We start from the raw sequence: 21,446 nt of genomic DNA on the forward strand, positions 1-21,446 counted from the left end.
ATAACAAGTTTATGAGTTTCTACACGTGTTATTAATATCTCAGTCATTTGTAGCAGGATCATTTTTGTTCTCTTTTTATTTCCTTATTTTGATATAGTAAAGGCATTTTTTGAAAATCTGAAAGTAGTTTGATTACATTGCACAATTATAACTTTTTGCCAGTTTTGTGGGTTAGCGTGACTACACTGCAGTAAGGTGTGCTTATGTCCGATTTCATTTCACTTTTATACTCTGTTATAAGAAATTGAATGTTGTACTTTTGACCTGCAGTCAAAGTCTAGAGACTGTGACATAAATTTGATCAGGCTAGTAGGCGAAAGATTATCCCACCAGATGTCGTTTCTCCTCTATTGGAACAGTGGGGCCAATAATAAACACACACACTCACAGACACAGTAATCTGAGGCAGGCGAGTAGCCCTTGCGCGTCCCTTTCTCTCTTCTCTTCTCTTTTCTCTCGGGCAGGCAGTGGCTGTTCCAGTCCAGCCAGTGTCAAGTTTTATCCCGGCTGTATGTTGGACAGTTCAGATTCAATCATCTTTTATGAGTACACTACAGACATAGTCCTTGTGAGTTGCCGAATTGCTTCTGCCTACAGATGGACATACAGGGCGCGATGAAAAGACTGAGTGGGAAATGGCATGTAGTCTACTATTTGGCATTGTTCATGTATTTATTGGATGCAGTCTGGGGACAGATACGTTACTCGATCCCAGAGGAACTAGAGCATGGAGCTTTTGTTGGCAATATTGCAGAAGACCTGGGTTTGGATTTGGATAAGCTCTCCGCGCGCAGATTCCGGATAGTCTCTGGCACTAAGAAGCAGTATGTGGAGGTAAATCTGGAAAATGGAGTTTTGTTCGTCAATGAAAGAATTGATCGCGAAGAACTGTGCGAGCAGAGTTTGTCCTGCTCTTTTCACTTGCAAGTGGTTATAGAAAACCCACTGGAACTCTACAGGGTAGAGATGGAAATTTTGGACGTGAATGACAACTCCCCTAATTTCCCGTGGACCGAATTTAATCTGGACATATCAGAGTCATCTGCGCCAGGTTCCCGTTTCCCACTTGAGAGCGCACAAGACTTAGACGTGGGATCCAACTCCCTCCGCACCTACTTGTTAAGTGTAAACGAACACTTCTTCTTGGATATACAGACGCGCAGTGACGGCAGTAAATTTGCAGAGCTAGTTCTGCAAAACCCGCTGGACAGAGAGCAGCAGAGTGCGCATCAGATGGTGCTCACGGCCGTGGATGGAGGCGCACCGGAGAGATCAGGCACTGTGCAAATTGACATCACCGTTCTGGACGCAAACGATAACGCGCCTGTGTTTGATCAGTCGTTTTACAGAGTGAGGCTGGCCGAAAACGCGCCCAAAGGTACAGTTGTTATAAAACTTAACGCTTCCGATTTTGACGAGGGTTCCAACGCTGATATCAGCTATTCATTCAGTGGCCACGCTCCCATCAAGGTGCGCCAGCTTTTCAGCGTGGATTCAGAAACGGGGGAGATCAAAGTCAAAGGAGTGATAGATTATGAAAAGACCAGGATGCATGAAATTTATGTCCAGGCTAAAGATAAAGGCCCATCTGCCGTAGCAGTTCACTGTAAAGTGCTGGTCAGCGTTTTGGATAAAAATGACAACCTCCCAGAGGTGATCTTAACATCTGTATCCACACCTGTGCAGGAGGACGCTCCTCCCGGGACGGTAATAGCCGTCATAAGCGTGATGGACAAAGACTCAGGTGAAAACGGGAATGTGGACTGCGAGATTCCTCATCACGTCCCATTTCAGCTCCACTCGTCATTTAAGAATTACTACACTTTGGTTACCTGCGATTTTTTGGATAGGGAGGCAGTCGCGGAGTACAACATCACTCTCACTGCCCGAGATATGGGTTCCCCTCCTTTATTCACCAGGAAAACAATTTTAGTGCAAGTGTCTGATGTGAACGACAACACGCCGAACTTTAAACAGCCTTCGTACACTGTGTATCTGACAGAGAATAACGCGCCGGGGGCGTCTATTTGTGCGCTGACTGCACTGGATCCCGATTCTGGTCAAAATGCGTACTTGTCATATTCAGTCCTAGAAGGTGACATACACGGAATGCCCGTGTCCACGTATGTGTCCGTAAACTCAGACAACGGTAACATTTACGCCCTGCGATCCTTTGATCACGAGCAACTCAAAAACTTTCAGATCACGGTTCAAGCTCAAGACGCGGGATTCCCGCCTCTGAGCAGCAACGTTACAGTGAACATCTTCATTTTGGACCAAAACGACAATGCACCTGTTATAGTTTCACATGTTCCGCAAAACGGCACTGCGCCCAGCGAAACTGTGCCCAGATCAGTTGACGCCGGCTATCTCGTTACCAAAATCAGCGCGGAGGACGCAGATGCGGGTCAGAACTCGAGGCTTTTCTATGAGATGCTCCAAGCAACAGACCCGAGTTTGTTCAGCATTGCTCTTTACACGGGCGAAATCAGGACGATACGCCAGTTAGTGGAGAAAGACCCCACGAGGCATAGACTGGTCATTCTGGTGAAGGACAATGGTCAGCCACCCCTCTCGGCCACAGTTTCCATCATTCTGTCAGTGGTTGACAGCCTGCCAGATTCCCCGCCCGATCTGGGTGACCTGTCACTAAGCCCACATCACAGCACCAACTTTACACTGTACTTAATCGTGTCTCTGGGCGCAGTGTCCTTCACATTTCTAGTGGCTATTATCGTCCTCGTTGCGGTGAGGAGACTGAAAGGCAGACCTTCCAACAAAGAGTCCAAGTTCCCCTCCATCAGCTGCTGCTGCTGCTGCTCTCGTTCAGAAATATCCACTACCACAGAGGTGTTCAAAAAGTCCAACTTAAATGTCCGCATGTCCACGGGCGCGTCAGAGGTAAACAGCAATGGCGCACTCCCCCAGGTCTATTGCTACAAAATGTGCCTGACACCGGAATCATCCAAAAGCGACTTCATGTTCCTAAAACCGTGCAGCCCGGTAATGTCAGTTCAGCAGAATAATGCCAAGAGCACAGACTACCTGACTTCTGGATGGAGCGCGCTGGACCACAATGAGCTGTCCAACAAAAGAGCAGCAACCCCAAACGAGGTAATGTGCTGAAATGAAGTGAATGAATACACTAAGACAGTGCTTTTCCTTCTCTGTCTTACTATCCACTTTAAGGCATCACAAACTATATCCACTCTGTCATGTCTCATCCCAGCCCTCTTCCTGCCATGCTGCATTTTATAGGCCTTCTACAGGCATAACTGCCATAAAACATCTAATATGCTGGGAGAAGATGGAGCAAAATCATTTACTTTACTTTACTGATGGTTTCCAAACACATGTATGCTAATCTGTAAAATCCCAAAGTCAGATTAGATGCTATTATGTATGCTGTGTACACGCATACACACACACACACACACACACACACACACACACACACACACACACACACACACACACACACACACACACACACACACACACACACACATATAGATACATTTACATATAAAGATACATACATACATATATTATATACTTTACTACTTTATTTTATTCATCCCTTTTTTTTGGAATAAAACAAATGAGGTTGACTCTACACCTAGTAACTAATGAAATAGAAAATACAGCCTCAACCCTGTACCTTGTAGCAGTAAGCTACCCTGCTGTTTGGAAGATCACAGTGTGACAAGGTGTGTAACACGGGCATAAAAGGTGCTGCGGGGATAAAAGAGATACACGTTTTTATCACCAACTTGAAGCTATCTTTTGATGTTAACACAACTCCTGGCGCATTTGTGCTCTAGTCAGCAGCATTAGTGTCTGCACCTCACATTAGCCACATATTCTCAGATTAAGCAGTAACTCCTTTATCACTTTTCAAAGCCTTACTTTTATGTTTGACAGTCGCAAAAGATATGTAAGACAGAAAAAAATGTGTCACAAGTTTAAAGCTTTAAACTGACTTTCTGTTGGCTTTCTCTTAACTTCAAACCTATCCACCGCTGACAGCCAACAAGACTACACCTACACAGCAGTGTTCTCCCTGAAGTTCTCACTGATATTCAAAGTTTCTTTATGTTTTAAACTGGCAGCTCAAGTATTCAAACAAGGACTGGACGTGGACCAATAACCAGCGCAACTCGGCATACAAGAGGTGAGTACATAGCTGATTCAGTTGGGCAAACACTCACACACACACTTGAATTTACACTTCTGTTATTTCTCTTATCTTTCCAGGTATAGCTCAGCAAATATGGAGGGCACGCTTTCACGCCAACCAAAATTTGACTCTGATGGGTTTTCCTGCTCTGTGGCACCACAGTACTGGACTTGGGGGAACCACATGAATGGTGGGTGGTAGATGTGCAATTTTGGCACATTATTGTTCATGTAAACGAGGGTGGCGGTGTGGCTGGGATTTCTGTGCCTGAGGATTTACTGCGACATTAAAAACCAAAAGGGAGATAATACCAGGCCCCTAAACCGGGGGAATTTTAATGCATCAACATGAGGATTATAAGTCCCTGAAAGAAGTGTTATTTGCACAAAAAAAATTAAGAAAATGCCTTTAAAACCGCCTTATTCAAATCAAAAAGACTGTATTTAAATATGAAGAAATAATCTCCAAAAGCAAATTTTAATGCATGCATATTTTTACAGACTGCAAGATGCCTCTTCAAGAGGGAGCAGCTCCAAACTATTCATGGACTAACAAGTCCACACAGCCTCATCCTGAAACACCGGACTACCAGCACAACGTGTACATTCCGGGCACCACAACTGGATACAGCACTCTGAAGCTGGCACCAAGAGGAGAACTGGACGTATACAACACCTTCTCCACTTTTGGAAAGAAAAAGAAATTCATCTCAAACTATGAACAATCTTTTGACAAAGATGGCAGTCATATAAGTAATTCTATATTTAAGTAATCCAAAACGTCAGCGAGGACATGCCAAACACTTGTTGTCAATGTACTGGTCATGTTTCCGTAGCTTCTCTGTGTGTCAAAGCTGTGAATAAACTACTGTAACTGTGCTAGCAGTACCTTTCATAGGTTTCTATTAATAGCCAGCATTTAACAAATGTACTTTTAAGGTGTGATTTATTTTCTAAAATATAAAACTACAACTGTTTTACTACGACAATAAAAGGTTTGTGCGACTAGTATCCTGCATGTCTTTATCCATTTACTGTCCATAATGCACAGGCAATGCAAAACAGTATGGAAATGTACCGAAAGAGAAGTCGAGAAAAGCAATGTAACATCTTTTTTTTTTTAAATTAAAGCAATTAATCTGTCAAATATAAATAAAAAAGAGGATTAAGTTGAAGAGTGTAAGCACTGAAGCTGTACATCTTACACTGAGGGATTTTGTTACAGGGAATAACATCACAGCTATAATATATTTCCTCTGTCTCGTGCAGTCGACCATCACACTAACATGTCACAGTGAATTGTTGGTGACATTTTGAAGGGCAATAATGCCAGTGAAGTTATGCAGATCCTGTAAGGTTATGGCAAAAGACTTACAGCTCCTGGACAGTAAGTGGAAAGCATAAGAGCACATAATTCACTTATGGATTGCATGTATTCATTATGTATTCATTATTAGTGGTTGGGCTTGTATATTAATGAGTGTTTACATAATTATTCTTAGTAGGAATTATTACTCTGTATATATGCTATGTACAGAATAAATGAATAAACTTGAGACCAGCTCAAAAAACTTCATTTGTTTTTGTTATGGTTTTTTTTTCTTTTTTTCGGGGGGGGGGGCTCTTTCGACAAAGCTGCTACATTTTTATGGCTATGTGAAGAACCAAAGTTAACTTTGGAAGTTAATGTGACTCAAAAGTGATGGTCACTTTCACCATGAATAACTATGCACATGGGGTAGCTCAGGTAGTAGAGCAGGTCAACTAGTAATCTGAAGGTTGGTGGTTTGAACCACGTCTGCTCCAGTGTGCATCCTGAATGTCTTTGGGGAAGATCCTAACCCCAAGTTGCTCTCCAGTGCCCCAGTGGGGGTACGAATGTGTGTAAATGTTAGCGTGAATGAGGTAAACCGCTTAGAGTGTTCAGATAGAGTACAAAAGTCTTATATAAGATCCCATCCATTTACATCAGTGCACTATGGTGTAAGAGTGAAACAAATAGATGTTCTTTTTGCTACCTATTAAAAGACACCACTTCAATGTGGTCTTCCATTAAAACGCTTTTAGAAAACGATGAGTAAAAATCTAATCTTCACATTAAATCAGTTGTTCTTTGCCAGCTGCTGACACTAATGCTGGGCTCCACTGGTTCCAGAGGTGAAGCATCCAGTCATATTTTAAAGATAAAACTATGATGTGTTTGGGCATATGGCTTTGAATGCCTTTTAACCTTCTTCATGAAGCTTTCCTTAGTAAAGACACAGCTTTTAAACTGCACTGTGGGAATTATCCACAGGATCCATTGTCTTTAACTGAGCTATTACAGGCTAGTGGGTTAATCATGGGCTAGGGCCTGACTGCCTCAGTGAACTGCTTCAAGCTGAGTGCCAAGGGCCATTTTGGACTCTGAAAATCAAGTCATGAGGATAAAACCTGGAAAAAAAAGAAAATTTTACTCTGTTATACAGAGACTATTAGGAATTTAGAAAACAAGTCCAATTATGCCCGTAACAACATCCTGCCAGAAATTACAGATAACGAAGCCAAGATTTATCTTTGACTGTATCATAACCAAAAACAGCCGAGCTTAGCAGTCCCATGTGCTCTAAGCAGGGACAGACAGCATATGCCCAGCTTCTGCTCTGTGTAAAATCTATTCACAGCCAAATCTGTGCTGTTTTATTTTCATTTATCTCCAGTGACTATTCCCCCCACCAATCCATAGCTCCCACATCTCCAGCCAAGTGCAGGGATTTCATCTAATCTCCACCAGAGGGCGCGTTTACTTCATACATCTCTGGTGTGTTTTGGTGCGTCTTAAATGCGTTAATAATAATAAATATTAAATACGTTCCTGTTTCTTTTAATTGGTAAGTTAGTTGTTATGTCTAATTTGTGGTTTGATAGGAAGTGCAATATATATATATATATATATATATATATATATATATATATATATATATATATATATATATATATATTGCACTAAGCTAAGATACTGCGCAGGACCCTCAAGCTCCCAGGCCTCTGGTAGAGGACCCGAGCTTGAAGGATAAACCGCCCGCAGGGGCGTGCTGGGTGTTTTACAGGGCGTTGTTGGAATGCTAGTACGCAAGTAGTATATATATATATATATATATATATATATATATATATATATATATATATATATGTGTGTGTGTGTGTGTGTGTGTGTATGTGCATGTTATAGATAGACACATTTTTCATTCAGATATTCTCCTTGCTGTTCACCTGGTTATAGGAACACTATATACACCTTTTGTTGTGGGCAGTCTGAGGTACACCTGTGCACTACTCATGATGTCAGATCAGCATCCTGATGTGGCACACCTGTGAGGTGGGATGGATTATCTCAATATAGCAGATGTGCCCACTACCACATATTTGGACTGATTTGTGACCACTGTTTGGGAGGGATGGTTATATTGTGTATCTGGAATGAATTTTAGGTCTCTACGTCCATCCCATGGGGAATGGGAGCAAAAACAAAAGTGTTGCATTTATATTTTTGTTCAGTGTATATATATATATATATATATATATATATATATATATATATATATATATCAGTGATTGAGTTATCAGTTGGTGGAAAACCTTGCAAGGGTTTAGGAGTGGAATAAATTCATGTTAAGGCTGTTATTTCCTGTTACATATAAAATAACAAAAGATGAAGAAATTTTCTTAAAATTTCCTTAATAATTGAAATACATTTTTATGAAAGCCTAATAATAAAGCCTAATAATATATTGATATAATATATTATATAATTATTGATCAGTGTAGTGTTCAATCTATGTTAGATGTACATCTTTGGAAGTCAGCACTGATTCATTGATAGTGCAGCTTTTTAATTCAATTATGTAAAACAGACTCAAATGAAATTTTTAATTTATGTTCCCTGAAGCACATCTCCTTTCATTTGAAAGTTTTACTACTATTTCCATTATTTTAAAAAATTAAAACCTGAATTGTGTTATATTCTGAGAAGTTTATGCCTCATTGTTTTTGTTTCTTTTTCCAAATGTTTTAAAAGTATATATTTGAAAACTTTGCCAGGAGAAACCAGAACAAGGCAAGATCCTGAAAACAGAGAGATACATCTGAAAACATAAATCCAGTATATAAGGCAAATGTTTACCACTCTGAGTTGGAAAGTTAATATTTGTTATGACTTCCTTTTTTTTAGCCAAAAAAAAAAAAAAAAAAAAACATAGCCAGAAATTTCTTAAACAAGCTCTGTTGTAATTTTTCTAAGTAGTCTTCAGGACTGGTCCTCCAGTCTTCTTGAAGGACATTCAAAGCTCTTTTTTGGACGTGGGTAGTCTCTTGTTCTGTCCTCTGTCAAGGTGATTTCACACTGTTTGAGATTACTGAAAATTAACCTGTTGCCAATCAGATGTTTCAGATAGTCAGATAGTATTTGCACAGCAGGTCATTATTTAATGGTTCTTTTCTCCCTTCATATTTTGTCAGTTTTCACAAGTTCTGCAAGACCACTGAATGAAACACATCATCAAAGCATGACAGAACCTCTGTCATGGTTTACAGATGGCTACTGTTGTACCTGGCCTCCTTACATATTGATGAGTGAGTACATACATACATACATACATACATACATACATACATACATACATACATACATACATACATGTACATACATACATACATACATACATACATATAAATAAATTTAATTTTTAAGCTTGCCACTTGCAAGAAATGTGAACAAATTGGTTCTTTGCTTGTTGTCTGTTATATGTAGACACAACACTGGTTAATCGGTTGAGGAGGATGCTTTTGTTATGTTTGAATGATTCATAGATAGTGTTTAACAAACAAACAAAAAATGCTTAGGTACAAGGACTGCTGAAAACGCAAAATGAAATGAAAAAAGTATCCAGTTATCATGGATATATACATAATTAAATAATACATTTAATGTGGATGGGAGGATGGGGTGTGAGGGGGGGCACTTTTCAAATTAGGGTTGGTTCAAGACTTTTGCACAGTCCTGTAGTTGTAATCTTTCTAGCAAATGATTAAACAAGCTGAAACAAACTGATTCAGTAAATCTCTGTTCCTAATTAAGGCTCAGATGGCGTATGTGGTGCTTCTTGTTACGCTTGGTGAGGAGCTTGATCTCTTCCTCCTCTTGAGTAAAAGGTTAAAATGAGTTAACGTGTCATAATTAATTAAAATTAATTAAAACGCAAAAACAGTGGGCTATGTGAAGCTGCTGCCCTGGCAATCGCGGTTATAAGTTGAGGAAAACAGCCAACAACAGAAGGTATGTAATGAACTATATTTTACTTTCTGCACAGACTCAAAGTCAACTCATGGAAAGATTGAAAGAATTCATGATAGTAATAAAAACATAACAGTGTTTACATATATGGCACAGGAGCAAAGTGTTTGAGCAATTCTTTCAAATGCATTAAAGACAACATGGTGTGTGCTTTGCATGTACAGTGTTTTCTGTAATTTTCTGTGTTGTCACTGGATGGAGCCAAAGGAAAAGAGAGAGATTAAGCATCACCCTCATCTTGTCATCTGCCATGTCAACACAAAATGGTTTAAGCTTGCAGAAAAAGCTGACAAGTAAAAATATGACAGCTAGGAGAAATAATGAGAAGCACTGTATGCTGCATAGGCTGTATTAAAGGGGGAGACTGAAGCTTCTTTGCAGTAGCTTAGCTCAAAAGGAAAAGGAAACTTTGCATCACAGGATTAGTAGAAGAGACTCAGGCTGCATGAAGACATGGAGGTAAAAAAAAAAGAAAAGAAGCTAAACTAAAGGGTGACGGGTTGTCTTCACTGACATCTCATCAGTAAAGTTAGTAAAAAAGAAGAAGAAGAAAAAAGACTGCATCTCCAGTTTAAAATAACACTTTTAGATGGTTTTAAAATATACATGAAACAAAATGTGACCATTTAAAATGATTAAAGCTTTTATATATATATTTTTTATATGCCTGGATTTTCAAGTTGGACTCTTTGTCCTTATTGCAAACAATCTTCTGTTTTTCCCCTTGCTTTTGGAACTTTAACCTTTGACTGAATCATTACCTCCATTTAGCATATTTTTTAAGAGCTTGACTCTTTTTGGCCATTAATAACAGAATAACCCTTTAAAAATCTTTCTTGTTGCAAATGCAAGTTGCATTTTTCAGTTGCTCAAGCAAACTGAAAACGTTTGCATGGGCCTCTAGGGAGCAGTTTCACTGGAAATGCATGCATTAAGTGGTCAGAAGGATACTCTGTCATGTTTGAATGTTTCGTGGATCCAAATGATTTATTAAGTGATTAGCTTTTTTCACTCCAAGTGGCAGCCAAAAACAAAGTCCACAACACCTTGGGGCGACAGCAGAGGGCTGTCTTCAGAGAACATTCTTCATTCAAAGTCACTTTATTGTGTTTTCTTGTTGTTGTTTGGGTACTTACAAAAAACATTACATTTCATACATACTCTATCCATTTGGGCACTTTGGTACATTTTTCTTCTTCGTGTGGGTGCCTTAGGTTGCACTGTATCATGTTTACCGCTGAGCACCTTTGAGGGTCATAAAAAGCATCTCCTTCATTTCTTTGTCAAGTAACAGTGAGAGCTACAGCAGATAAATTTGGCAACACCTCCATGGCGTCCGTTTCTGACATCCATTCCTTTTCTTCTGCTTCTCCACTTCAGAGGGGGCCTGGAGTCTATTCCAGCTGTCATAGGGTGAAAGATGGAGTACACCGGGGTACACCGATATACTGGACAGGTCACCAGTCTGACACAGGGCAAACACAGAGAAAGAGAACAACAACATTCACACTCACATTGATGCCAAATTTTAGAATCACCAGTTAACCTAACCCCAGTAACTGCCAGTCCCTGACAGAACCCACGCAAACATGGGGACAACATGCTAACTCCACACAGAAAGGCATCACAGAGCGACGACGGTGATGAAATGAACATGATTTTAAAAATGAGACATAAAGGGATATGATTCTGTTAACTCTTCTGACTCAATTGATTATATTGTTTGACTTTCATAACAGGCAGCACGGTGTCACGGTGGTTAGCACTGTTGCTGCACAGCAAGAAGGTCCTGAGTTCAATTCCTGAGTGTGAATGGTTGTCTGTCTTTGTGTGTTAGCCCTGTGACAGACTGGTGTACCCCGCCTCTTGCCCTATCACAGCTGGAATAGGCTCCTGCGACCCTGAAAAGTGGAAGTGACTGAATGAATGGACTTTCATAACATCAGAGGACCAGAGATGAGCAAACACATGCTCACCAAATTTATGATTTTTCTAAAGCCTATGATATGCTCTTAATCAAAGACGCTGCTATTATGCAAAGAATGAGTTAATTATCAAATATTAATTTTTAAAAATACATTAACCGGAACTAGTTATTATTGCTGTTGTTGCTGTTTTTTCTTTGTTTTTTGTTTTTTAATCCAGTCAGCCATCTGTCAGCCAGCCATCCATTTCTTTTTTTTTTTTTAATTTTTAATCAATCAATTAATTTTTTTTTTTTGCTCTATGCTCTATTAGACAACACATGATGCAAGCTGTTGCACAAAATGCCAAAAATATTCTTTAAAAAACACAAAGAAAGAAAGAAGGGTTCCATATGGGCACCCTTTAATTTCACTGAGGAGACCTCGCCAGTCTGCTCAAGCCCTGCTCAGACGTTGCATACGCCCCTGCAGAGCAGGGCTGTGAGAGCCCCCCCTCTCCTCCTCCAGCGGCACTGTGCTGTAAATGGCCTGCTGCAGCTACAGCTACAAGTCGTGGAGGCAAGAATGACACCGGCGCTCCCCTACATCAAGACAACTTGAGCGTAAGAACGGATTTGTTTCATTAATTCCTTTAAAATAATAATAAGATATATACCAAAACACGATGGCGCTTATCCCTGCATCTTTACGGACACGGTTAGTGGTGGGTGTTTTTTCGTTCTTTGCAATGTGGGGATTTGCGCTCTCCATCACTCGGTACTCTATTCCGGAGGAAATGGAAGAGGGTTCCTTTGTTGCTAATCTGGCCACAGATTTGGGTCTGGATATTCGCAGTTTGGAGGAGCGCAAAGCAAAACTCGATGTCATTCACAGTAAAAATTACCTCGACATCAACAAAGATACGGGGGAGCTGGTTATCCGCGAGAAGATAGACCGGGAAAGCATATGCATGACTAAAACAACCTCGTGTTTTCTGAAAATGGATGTCATACTTTCAAGCCCGGTTCGCATTTTTAACATCGAGCTGGAAATTATGGACATAAATGACAACGCGCCGGTGTTTCGCAGAAAGACAATGCACTTAGACATTTCGGAGGCAACCCTTCCCGGTGAGAGATTCTCACTGACAAACGCCGTGGATGCGGATGTGGGGGCGAATTCAATCAAGACCTACTATCTCAGTGAAAGCAAATACTTCAACATCGACATCCAGACCGGCAGCGATGGCTCCAAATATGTCGATTTAGTGCTTAGTGGTAATTTGGACCGTGAGGAGCATGCTGTTCACGATTTAATTCTAACCGCTGTGGATGGAGGTGTGCCTCCTCGCTCCGGCACAGCCAGCATCATTATTAACGTCCTGGATATCAACGACAACGCCCCCATATTCAGTCAGCCGGTATATGCAGTCAATGTCTCGGAGAACTCGGCAGCAGGAACGGTGGTCATGACCTTAAATGCAACAGACTTAGACGAAGGCACAAACGCCCAGTTGGTATACTCACACACACTGTACACATCGGAGAAGACACAAGAGCTATTCTCACTTGATCCAAATTCAGGTGAGATCAAGGTGAAGGGGGTGATCGATTATGAAGAGAGTCAGAGTTTTGAGATGCACATACAGGCACAGGACAGAGGGACGAACCCTCTGTCCGGACACTGTAAAGTCACAGTGTTTGTGACAGATCTCAATGATAATTACCCTGAAGTGACTATCAAGTCTCTGAAAAGTTCGCTGACTGAGGATGTCTCTGTAGGGACGCTGATTGCAGTGGTCAGTGTGAGCGACAGGGACTCTGGAGCCAACGGAGAAGTGGAGCTCTCTCTAAATAGGCAAGAAACGTTACCGTTTCTCTTAAGCAAGTCCTCTGAGGGTTACTTTGAAATGCTAGTGTCAAAACCACTGGACAGAGAGGTAATAAGCAAATATGACATCATACTGAGAGTGACAGACAAAGGTGTGCCACCCTTATCGGAAAATGAAACCATCACTTTGGAGATACTGGATATCAATGACAATGCACCTACATTCTCCCAGTCGTTCTACACAATCCATGTCATGGAGAACAATCCACCGGGGGCATTATTGACATCTCTGAGCGCATTTGACCCAGATCTGAATGAGAACCAGTACTTGGTTTATTTCATAATGGAGAAAGAAATCGTTAACACTTCTATGTCGATGTTGTTTTCCATCAATCCTGAGAATGGTGATCTTTATGCCCTGAAGACCTTTGATTATGAGAGAGAAAGGGACTTTCTTTTCCACATTGAGGCAAGAGACTCTGGTGTTCCCCCGCTGAGCACCAATTGTACCGTGCATATTATTATTCTGGATCAAAATGACAACACCCCTCTCATAGTGTCACCTTGGCGCGCACAGGGCTCTGTTGTAGAGGAGGTAATACCGAGGTCGACTGATAAGGGACATTTGGTGGCCAAAGTGATCGCCATTGATGCAGACTCTGAGCAGAACGCCAGAGTCACATATCAGCTACTTCAGATCAGCGATTCAACCCTCTTTAGCCTGGATCAGTACAACGGTGAGATCCGGACAACAAGGATGTTTAGTTACAGAGATCCAAGACAACAGAGGCTGGTAATTGTTGCTAAAGACAATGGTCAACCTTCTCTTTCTGCTACTGTCACCATCAAGATATCAACAGTGGAACATGCAATGGCCTTTTCAGAGACTACAGAGCTTCCACTAGACTATGACATGTTCACTGACCTAAACCTCTATTTAGTGATCGGTTTAGGAGCCGTGTCCTTTCTGCTACTGATAACCATCTTAGTTATTATTGTGCTCAAGTGTCAAAAACCAAAGCCAAAGGCCATCAAGATCCCTCCAGCCAATAGAAATAGCGTGATCAGCAGGAACAGCGTGATCAGCCAGAGAAGCTCCACTATCGCAGATTCCACGCTGATCTCCAGCGATGCCTACTGGTACAGCTTGTTCCTCGCAGAGACCAGGAAGGGCAAAGTGGTCGTGAGACAGCCCATAATTCCCAAAGGAGCTGGGTATTTTGTTTCCAGCATACCCAGGAGCATAGGGCCAAGTGAGACCACAGATTCCAGAGCATCAACACTGGAGGTATGTAGAAATATCGGATGGGTTTGGTAAAAAGCTTAAAAACGTTGAAATTGCCCATATGGAAAAGATATATATAAATCTTATAAAGTTTGTATCTGTCTTGTGTATGAAAAGCATACAAGCGTGAAAACACTTGAGTTGAAGTTTCCTTCAACCTGCATTCAAGTATAAATCAGAAATACTGTACTTATACTCGACAACATTTCAGAAGTAAATATTGCAAGTTTGAGGTTAATCCTGAAGTGAAGATTTTACCAAGTCTCGGGATCCCCTGAAGGAGGCCAACCTCTGGCTTAGTTTAAACTATTGAACTGTATATAAATCAAATGACGTACTGTAATATGTAATAATGTGTCATTTTTCAGTGTGTTTAATAATAATATTTATGAAGGATTTTGAATGTTAATTCAGGCTGTTTAAAAGTGTAGGACTGGTACTTTTACTTGGGCAAAGGATCTTAGTACTTCTTCCACTGCAGTGACTCCTCGCTTGTACTTTGAAATGCATTCAGGATGACACGACTGACTGAAAAATCAAAGCGCTTTCTATTATTTACCTTGGGTCTGTGTCATGGGTCTGATGGGCTAGTTTTCTCTGCAGTCTGAAATCTGATATGAGTTGAAAATAAAAGTGGGGCTAAAGTTTTTAGAATGGATGAATTTGATAATGACTATAAGTAATTTCATTGACATTAATCAAGTGAAATGTATATTGTAATGAATAATAATGCACCTATTTTCAAAATTATTGGAAATAAGTTACAAGTAAGAGGACAGCTCAATTTATTTAGTTTAGTTTAGTTTTTTCATCAAGCATGTGTTTCTAGAGCAAATCATCAGTGCTGCTATTGCATAATTAGGCCAAACAAGTCCACCCCACAAAAAATTGTCACTTTTTGATGTCTTATGTAGCATGTAGGTCATGTACTGCAGATGCATAGCACAGAATAATAGCATAACTGGTAGGTGCAAGAGGGGGAGTACTACAAAGAAGATCAGACGTGGGAGGGTTGTCTTCAAGGACAAGCGAGATGCCTCTTGAGTCTCTAGCAGTGTTCTGGCACACTGTAGACTATCAACAATGCATGGATGCTAAAAAAATGATCCAGATGTTGTTTCTGTTTGTACAGCTGGACCTGCAGAGTAAACTGAATCGAGTGATCCGCTGAATGATCAGCATAAATATGCATGTTGTACGGGGGCATATGGAGGGAAAGAGACAAACACCCATGTATGATGTGGATGTATTGTGAGCGTGAGTTCGAGTGTCTGCATTACCACTGAATTTGTCTCTTTTTTTCTATTCTTAAGTACTCAAAATGAAAGGAAGTCCATTCTACAACTGGAGGTATGCTGGTTGCTAACTACATCTGTAGAGCCACTATAATTGTGTAGACATTTTCTATCTCTTTCTATTTGGTGTTCGTTCTTCGTTTGGCTCTAAAAATTTGGATTTTATACAATTTTTTTTTCTGATTCTTCCTTTTTTTTTGCTGAAATCATTTCCCAAGATATTTTCCTGATTAAATAGAACAGGTTACACTAGCCCACAAAAAAACAACACTCCCCTCTAATTCACTGCTACTGTGAGCATTAAAATCTAAATTGGCTGGTCTCTGAAGTGAGAAAACCATGTATCAGCTTATAACAAGAGCTGAGATTAGAATAAAATTGGCTTGCGCACATCTGGCTAGCTTGGTAGAGATTCAGGGCAAAAGTGATGGCACAGACATAAAAAAAGGATTAAAGAATGAATTGCCCTGAGTGGATTCTCAGCATACCTGAGAGCAGTGACTATATAAACTCAGATCTCCACATATAAACTCTGTTAGGTGACGTTTTAAATGTCGCAAATGAATTATGCCCTATTCTTTTCCCCCCACGTCAAAAAAACATTAGACAGTTTAATATTGGCATACCAAAATATCAAATAGCACATTGTGATGCTTGCTTGTGCATGCTTTAGTCACACCTTCTGCTTCCCTTATTTCAGTTAATGACTTTGATATTTTATTTTAGTCATGTATGTTAGTCAAACAAATTTTTTTGTATTTTTAAATTTGTAGATTGATTTTTTTTTTTTAAAAACAAATTTAAAAAACAATCCTGATTATGATTGATTTAGTGACTTATCTTTCAATTTAAAAGTCCCTAACGTCTATTGACATGTCAATGATGGTGGCAGTAACCAGTCACGATCCACTGTTGCATGAGTGAGGACTTTCTGTAAGTTTATATTAAGACTTACTTCCTGTGTTGGCTAATTCTATGTTCTTTCTCTCAGCAGGGGCCCAGAAGAGAACTGCCATGATATAATCATCTCTTCATGGGAGTCTTTGGCTAAAAAATCTTCCCTGTGACTCACAAAGAAGATGTAAAAAAAAAAAAAAAAAAACAGAAACAAAAAAAACATCTGCTAGTCCCTCTGCTCCAGCTGTTCTTTCTCTCTGCTTCCTCCATTGGCCACTAACCACCTCAGCCTTCCAGCTTTGTTAATCTTTTAAGCATGAATCTGCATGATTCTACAACTAAGTATTCAGACAACAATTTGAAATAGTTTCTGGCAGGATATGTGGACATTACTGAGCAGACCTCATGTCATAAATCATTCCCTTCATGATGTTCTGAAACTTTTAAATAGACAATTTTGCCTTTTTTTCTCCAGAGTTTAAGCTGAGTGTTGTAGTTGTAGAAACCTTCAGTACTTTGCAATATTCTTAAGTTCAAGTCAGGCAGCATTTCATATAAGCAAGAGTTCAAAATATGCCTAAACCTAAATATACAAGTGAATCAGGGTGAATATGCTTCTTCCATAATACTGATATAACATAACTGCAGCTGGTTATGTCACTGATTCAGCCTTTTTGTCTTGTTTCTTTTTCGGTTTTTAATAAAACGTTTCTACTCTATTATGGGTCTTGCTGGTTAGTAAGATTCATATGCTTTTAGTTGAGCTGTTTTCACACATGTGCTCCAGAAAATATTGAGAGAATTACTGAAGGACATTGTCTACAATTGCCCTTTTCACATGTAGCACGCAAAAGGGGAATAGTCGGTGTCAGATGCTTTCTCATTACCAGATAGACGAGAGTGCTGCCTTGGCGGAGTGTGCAGAAAGCACACTTGCTGTGAATTCACTGGGCAATTACCTGCTCTAGTCTCAAATGGGTGCATTCAGATGTTACATGGTGTTTTTACTAAAGAGCTGTCAGGGTAAAGACTGTTAAATGTCCAAAATGACATTTGCTTTCTCACGTAGAGCTCTGCTGGTTAATGCTGAGGAAAGTTTAGGCCCACAGTGCAAGTGTGAAAACAGCTGTAGTAAGTTTCTAAGAAAAAGAGCAAAAAAAAGATTTTATTCAATTTTAAATTTTTTAAACAGTATTTGTTGTACTAGAGAAGTTATGAATGTGTCAAAGTGATGAAAAAGAATGAAAGATAAGAAAACTAAAAAAAAAACAATCACATTATAGGTGATACATTGTTTCTCTTTTCATTTGATTGTAGATAGATTAGTCGTATAGGGACGATAACAAGATTACAAAAGTTAACTAACAACAGATTTACGTTTTTTATCTGAGGTGTATGAGCTACACAAAAATATTGAACTACACAAATATTGAACAATTTTCATTTTCACACTGTAGTTTGAGCTTGTCTCATTACGTTGTACTAAGCAAGGGGTCTGGAGGAGGGGTGCGCTTACACCTCTTTTTTTTTTTTTTTTTTAACTGAGGTAATCACAGAGTGGGGTGAGGCCAGAGTGGGGGACATGTACAACTCTCAGACACAATGAACCGTATTTTGAAAAAACACAATCAAATATCAAATGTCAGTTTAACTGTCTGTGAGAAGATTTGCTTATTACAAGCTATCATCTCTTCGGGCTCATTTCCTTAAAAGTTCACAGTTCAAATAATAACTGTGTTCACTCATTGCACAAAGTGCAAATTGATTAATTTAATATGAAAACAAAGGAATAATATAGAGCAAGTATATCCAAATGTATTTATCTTTGCCAGGGTACAAAGGGATATCAGGTACAGGCATGGCAATTTAGGAATATTATTGTTTTTATATATTTTTTGGTAGTAACTTTTAATGCTGCTTTTGTGAGTTTCTTTGAGGGCATTTTTTGTTGCATATTTGTAGTTTAGTGTACGTAATGTTGTTTTGATGGTGTACATATTAATATATAAATAATAAAACTAGAATACTTCTCTTGACCTCAAAAGTAGCGCTGTTGCACTACGAATAAGCCCAGGACTTTCATGACTCAGAAACAAGGAGCTTATTAATACCACTTATTAGGGTGCTAATTGATCAAATGTAACTGTATGTGGTAAAAGTATTGGATTATGAGAAGAAGAGCGCAGTGTTAATTATGCTCACAGCATTAAAGTGCAGACTCTGCAAGTTCAGAAATCTGCTGAACCCATACGTGGAGCGTGAAAAGCATTAAGCAGATGCCAGCACTTTGAATCTGAATCTAAATGTGATCGGAGCACTCCCTTCAGTAATGCAGTGAAGGTAGAAGATTTCAGGAAGTATCAGTCTTCACATTTAGAGTCAGTGAAATTGAACCTCTCTTCCTCTCTTTTGCACCAGGCTTCCCAGACATAAACACATCTTTCTGGCTGTCTGTCAGGCTAACGATGTCACGTAATAAACGATTTCTCGCTGTGAAGAACGTTTTATATGTTTAATTCATGCCTGAACCAATTCGAACAGTGTTTAAAATGATTTTTTTTAGAATTGCACATACGATGAGCTCTTTGTGTGCCTTCTGCATTGTAAAAAATAAACATGACTGTTGATGAATGAAATAATGGCATTCCACTAGTATTACAAATTACACTGACACCCATGATACAATACCTTGAATTTCTTGTTGGGTGGGGCTCAGCCTTTTGGTTTCAGAGCAGGTTTTCAGTTAAAAACAAAGAAACAAACAAAAAAAAGCAACAAAAAAAACCATGCATTTACTGTAAAATGAAGTGCTTTGTACTTTGTTTTTTCTACAGTAGACTTTTTTGATATTTTCTGTATTCACTGTGACTGAATGGCACAGGAGGTGCTTGTGCTCAGTATTGTAAACGTGAGTAATTCTCATGCGTACACAGCTCAGTTTTTTTTTTTACTTTTCTCCTTCTCGCTTATTTGCCAGTCAGATTGTACAGTATGCTTTGAGAGTCGCATCAAATGTTAGCCAGTTCCATCCCATTTAATGAATCAAAGACAGTATGGGTGAGAATGGTCTTGCTTTGTTTTCAAGTCTAGTCAATTGTCAGATTTTGATGTTGCTTATTTGGCTTAAATGTTCTGCCTGATCATGCTAGTTTGAATAAAGCTTTTTAATCTGTCTTTCTATTGTTTCTCTAATGAAGAATGAAGCTGAAGTGATCAGAAGTGACTTCTTCAATATGATGTTCTCTCTTCCCCCTCTTCCTTGCTCTCTCAAATTCCCTCACATACACACATTTTGACCCAGTTTCTCTTTATAACGCTCTGTACTAATTCTTGGAAATTGAAAACTAAATAAAGGAGATGCGCCTGCAGTTCAAATCACAGAAGCAGACAAATAATAGCTTTGTCAGGATTAGTAAAAGCCATGAGCCAAATTGCAGTAGTCTGCTCTTCGCTGTGGCCACACAGGGCTTTTAGTTTGTAGTCCTATGGCAGACTCATGTATGAGAGTACTGTGAATTTGTATCACTAGCTATTGCCACTGCTATCAATAACAGCAAATTTCTATCTGTTATCTGGCTAAATAATAACAACTTCCATACCTGGATTGATGTGATTTACAGTGTCTTTCACAGTAATGATCTGGCTTGCTTTTCAAACAAAATCAATACCTGTATATAATAAAACTATTAAGGATAGTATTGACTGAAATCTAGTAGATTTGGATAATAAAATTGAGAAACAGTCCTGTGTCTCAGCTGTATGCTGGTCAGTTCAGAAATACAGCACCTTGTAAAATTACACAATACTATAGAGAAGGCCCAAAAGTTCTTAAGTAACTTGTGCTTTAAAAGATCCTGAAGTAGGTCAGTGCAAATGAGCAGTGCAACTGTGGCTACATCCCATGTGCTGAGTGCTGTTCCCGCCAACTCTTCCCTCAGGAGAGCTACGTTTTTTAAACCAACGCAGTCCATGTTATTGAAATTGTTGTGCAACCCACCAGTGATAAACACGAGCAGAGTGCAACTACAGTTCAAAAGGGTACTTTTAATCACACTGGTTCCTAGAATGTTTAACTGTTTTACAATGTTTATAAGTACTGTACTGCACAAGGTCATCATACTGTAATTAAAAGGTAAACCAAAATCTAAAATGTAAATACAAATTAAAAAGTAGATTTCAGGAGGAAAGAAAAGATTTTGTATCCTGACAATGTAAATTGTCAGAAAGACTAAACTGAAACAGTTCCCACCAGTAAAAAATAAACTGTCATGATTCACTCTGGAAGCCAAAACCTCTGATAACTGTGCTGCAGTATTTAGGGCAGCACTGTCTAGCCACCCAGCTCTGATCTGTTTAGGGATCCACACAGTTTCAATGCAATAAAACTGGTGACCTGCCCAGGGTGCTCTGTTCAGTGATTCTTGTCCCACCGTGAACCCAAACAGAGCAGGCAAATGTGGAAAATCAAACCGATGTTAGGTTAGGTTAAGTGTTTTCAGAGTGCACTTATAGTGAAGCAGCAGCACTTAAAAAAACAAACTCCTCTCTGCTGTAATCTGTAATGTAGTAGAAGTTGTTTTGGGGTTTTTTTTCAGACAACTTTGTGGTCTGAAGAGGTATGCAATTAAGCACCCCATTACACATCATCACCACTTTTTTCTGCAATGCTGCAGTGCTTCCATATCTAATGTGTGGGCTTCATTATAAATCATTTTAAAATCTAT

At 39.5% G+C, this 21,446-nt stretch overlaps 2 protein-coding genes across 5 annotated transcripts; both read left to right on the top strand.

The window, feature by feature from the left end:
- Positions 1-409: 409 nt before the first annotated feature.
- LOC101479460 (protocadherin-10) lies at positions 410-5,743 on the top strand. Its single transcript, XM_004557350.3, has 4 exons — positions 410-3,114; positions 4,113-4,174; positions 4,258-4,370; positions 4,681-5,743. The coding sequence occupies exons 1-4, from the start codon at positions 598-600 to the stop codon at positions 4,950-4,952; spliced, it is 2,964 nt and encodes a 987-aa protein (XP_004557407.3). The 5' UTR covers positions 410-597; the 3' UTR covers positions 4,953-5,743.
- A 6,196-nt stretch (positions 5,744-11,939) lies between these two features.
- On the top strand, positions 11,940-19,896 carry LOC101478604 (protocadherin alpha-C2). Of its 4 annotated transcripts, none has more exons than XM_004557348.3 (3): positions 11,940-14,533; positions 15,844-15,880; positions 16,817-19,896. In XM_004557348.3, exons 1-2 carry the CDS (start codon positions 12,101-12,103, stop codon positions 15,853-15,855), a joined length of 2,445 nt encoding a protein of 814 aa, XP_004557405.2. In that variant the 5' UTR covers positions 11,940-12,100; the 3' UTR covers positions 15,856-15,880; positions 16,817-19,896. The 4 variants fall into 4 exon arrangements, with proteins under 4 accessions (XP_004557405.2, XP_004557406.2, XP_004557403.2 ...); XM_004557349.3 differs by having other exon boundaries at positions 16,820-19,896; XM_004557346.3 differs by lacking the exon at positions 15,844-15,880.
- The last annotated feature ends 1,550 nt before the right edge of the window (positions 19,897-21,446 follow it).

This window comes from Maylandia zebra, linkage group LG10, assembly GCF_041146795.1.
Source record: "Maylandia zebra isolate NMK-2024a linkage group LG10, Mzebra_GT3a, whole genome shotgun sequence".
NCBI lineage: Eukaryota > Metazoa > Chordata > Actinopteri > Cichliformes > Cichlidae > Maylandia > Maylandia zebra.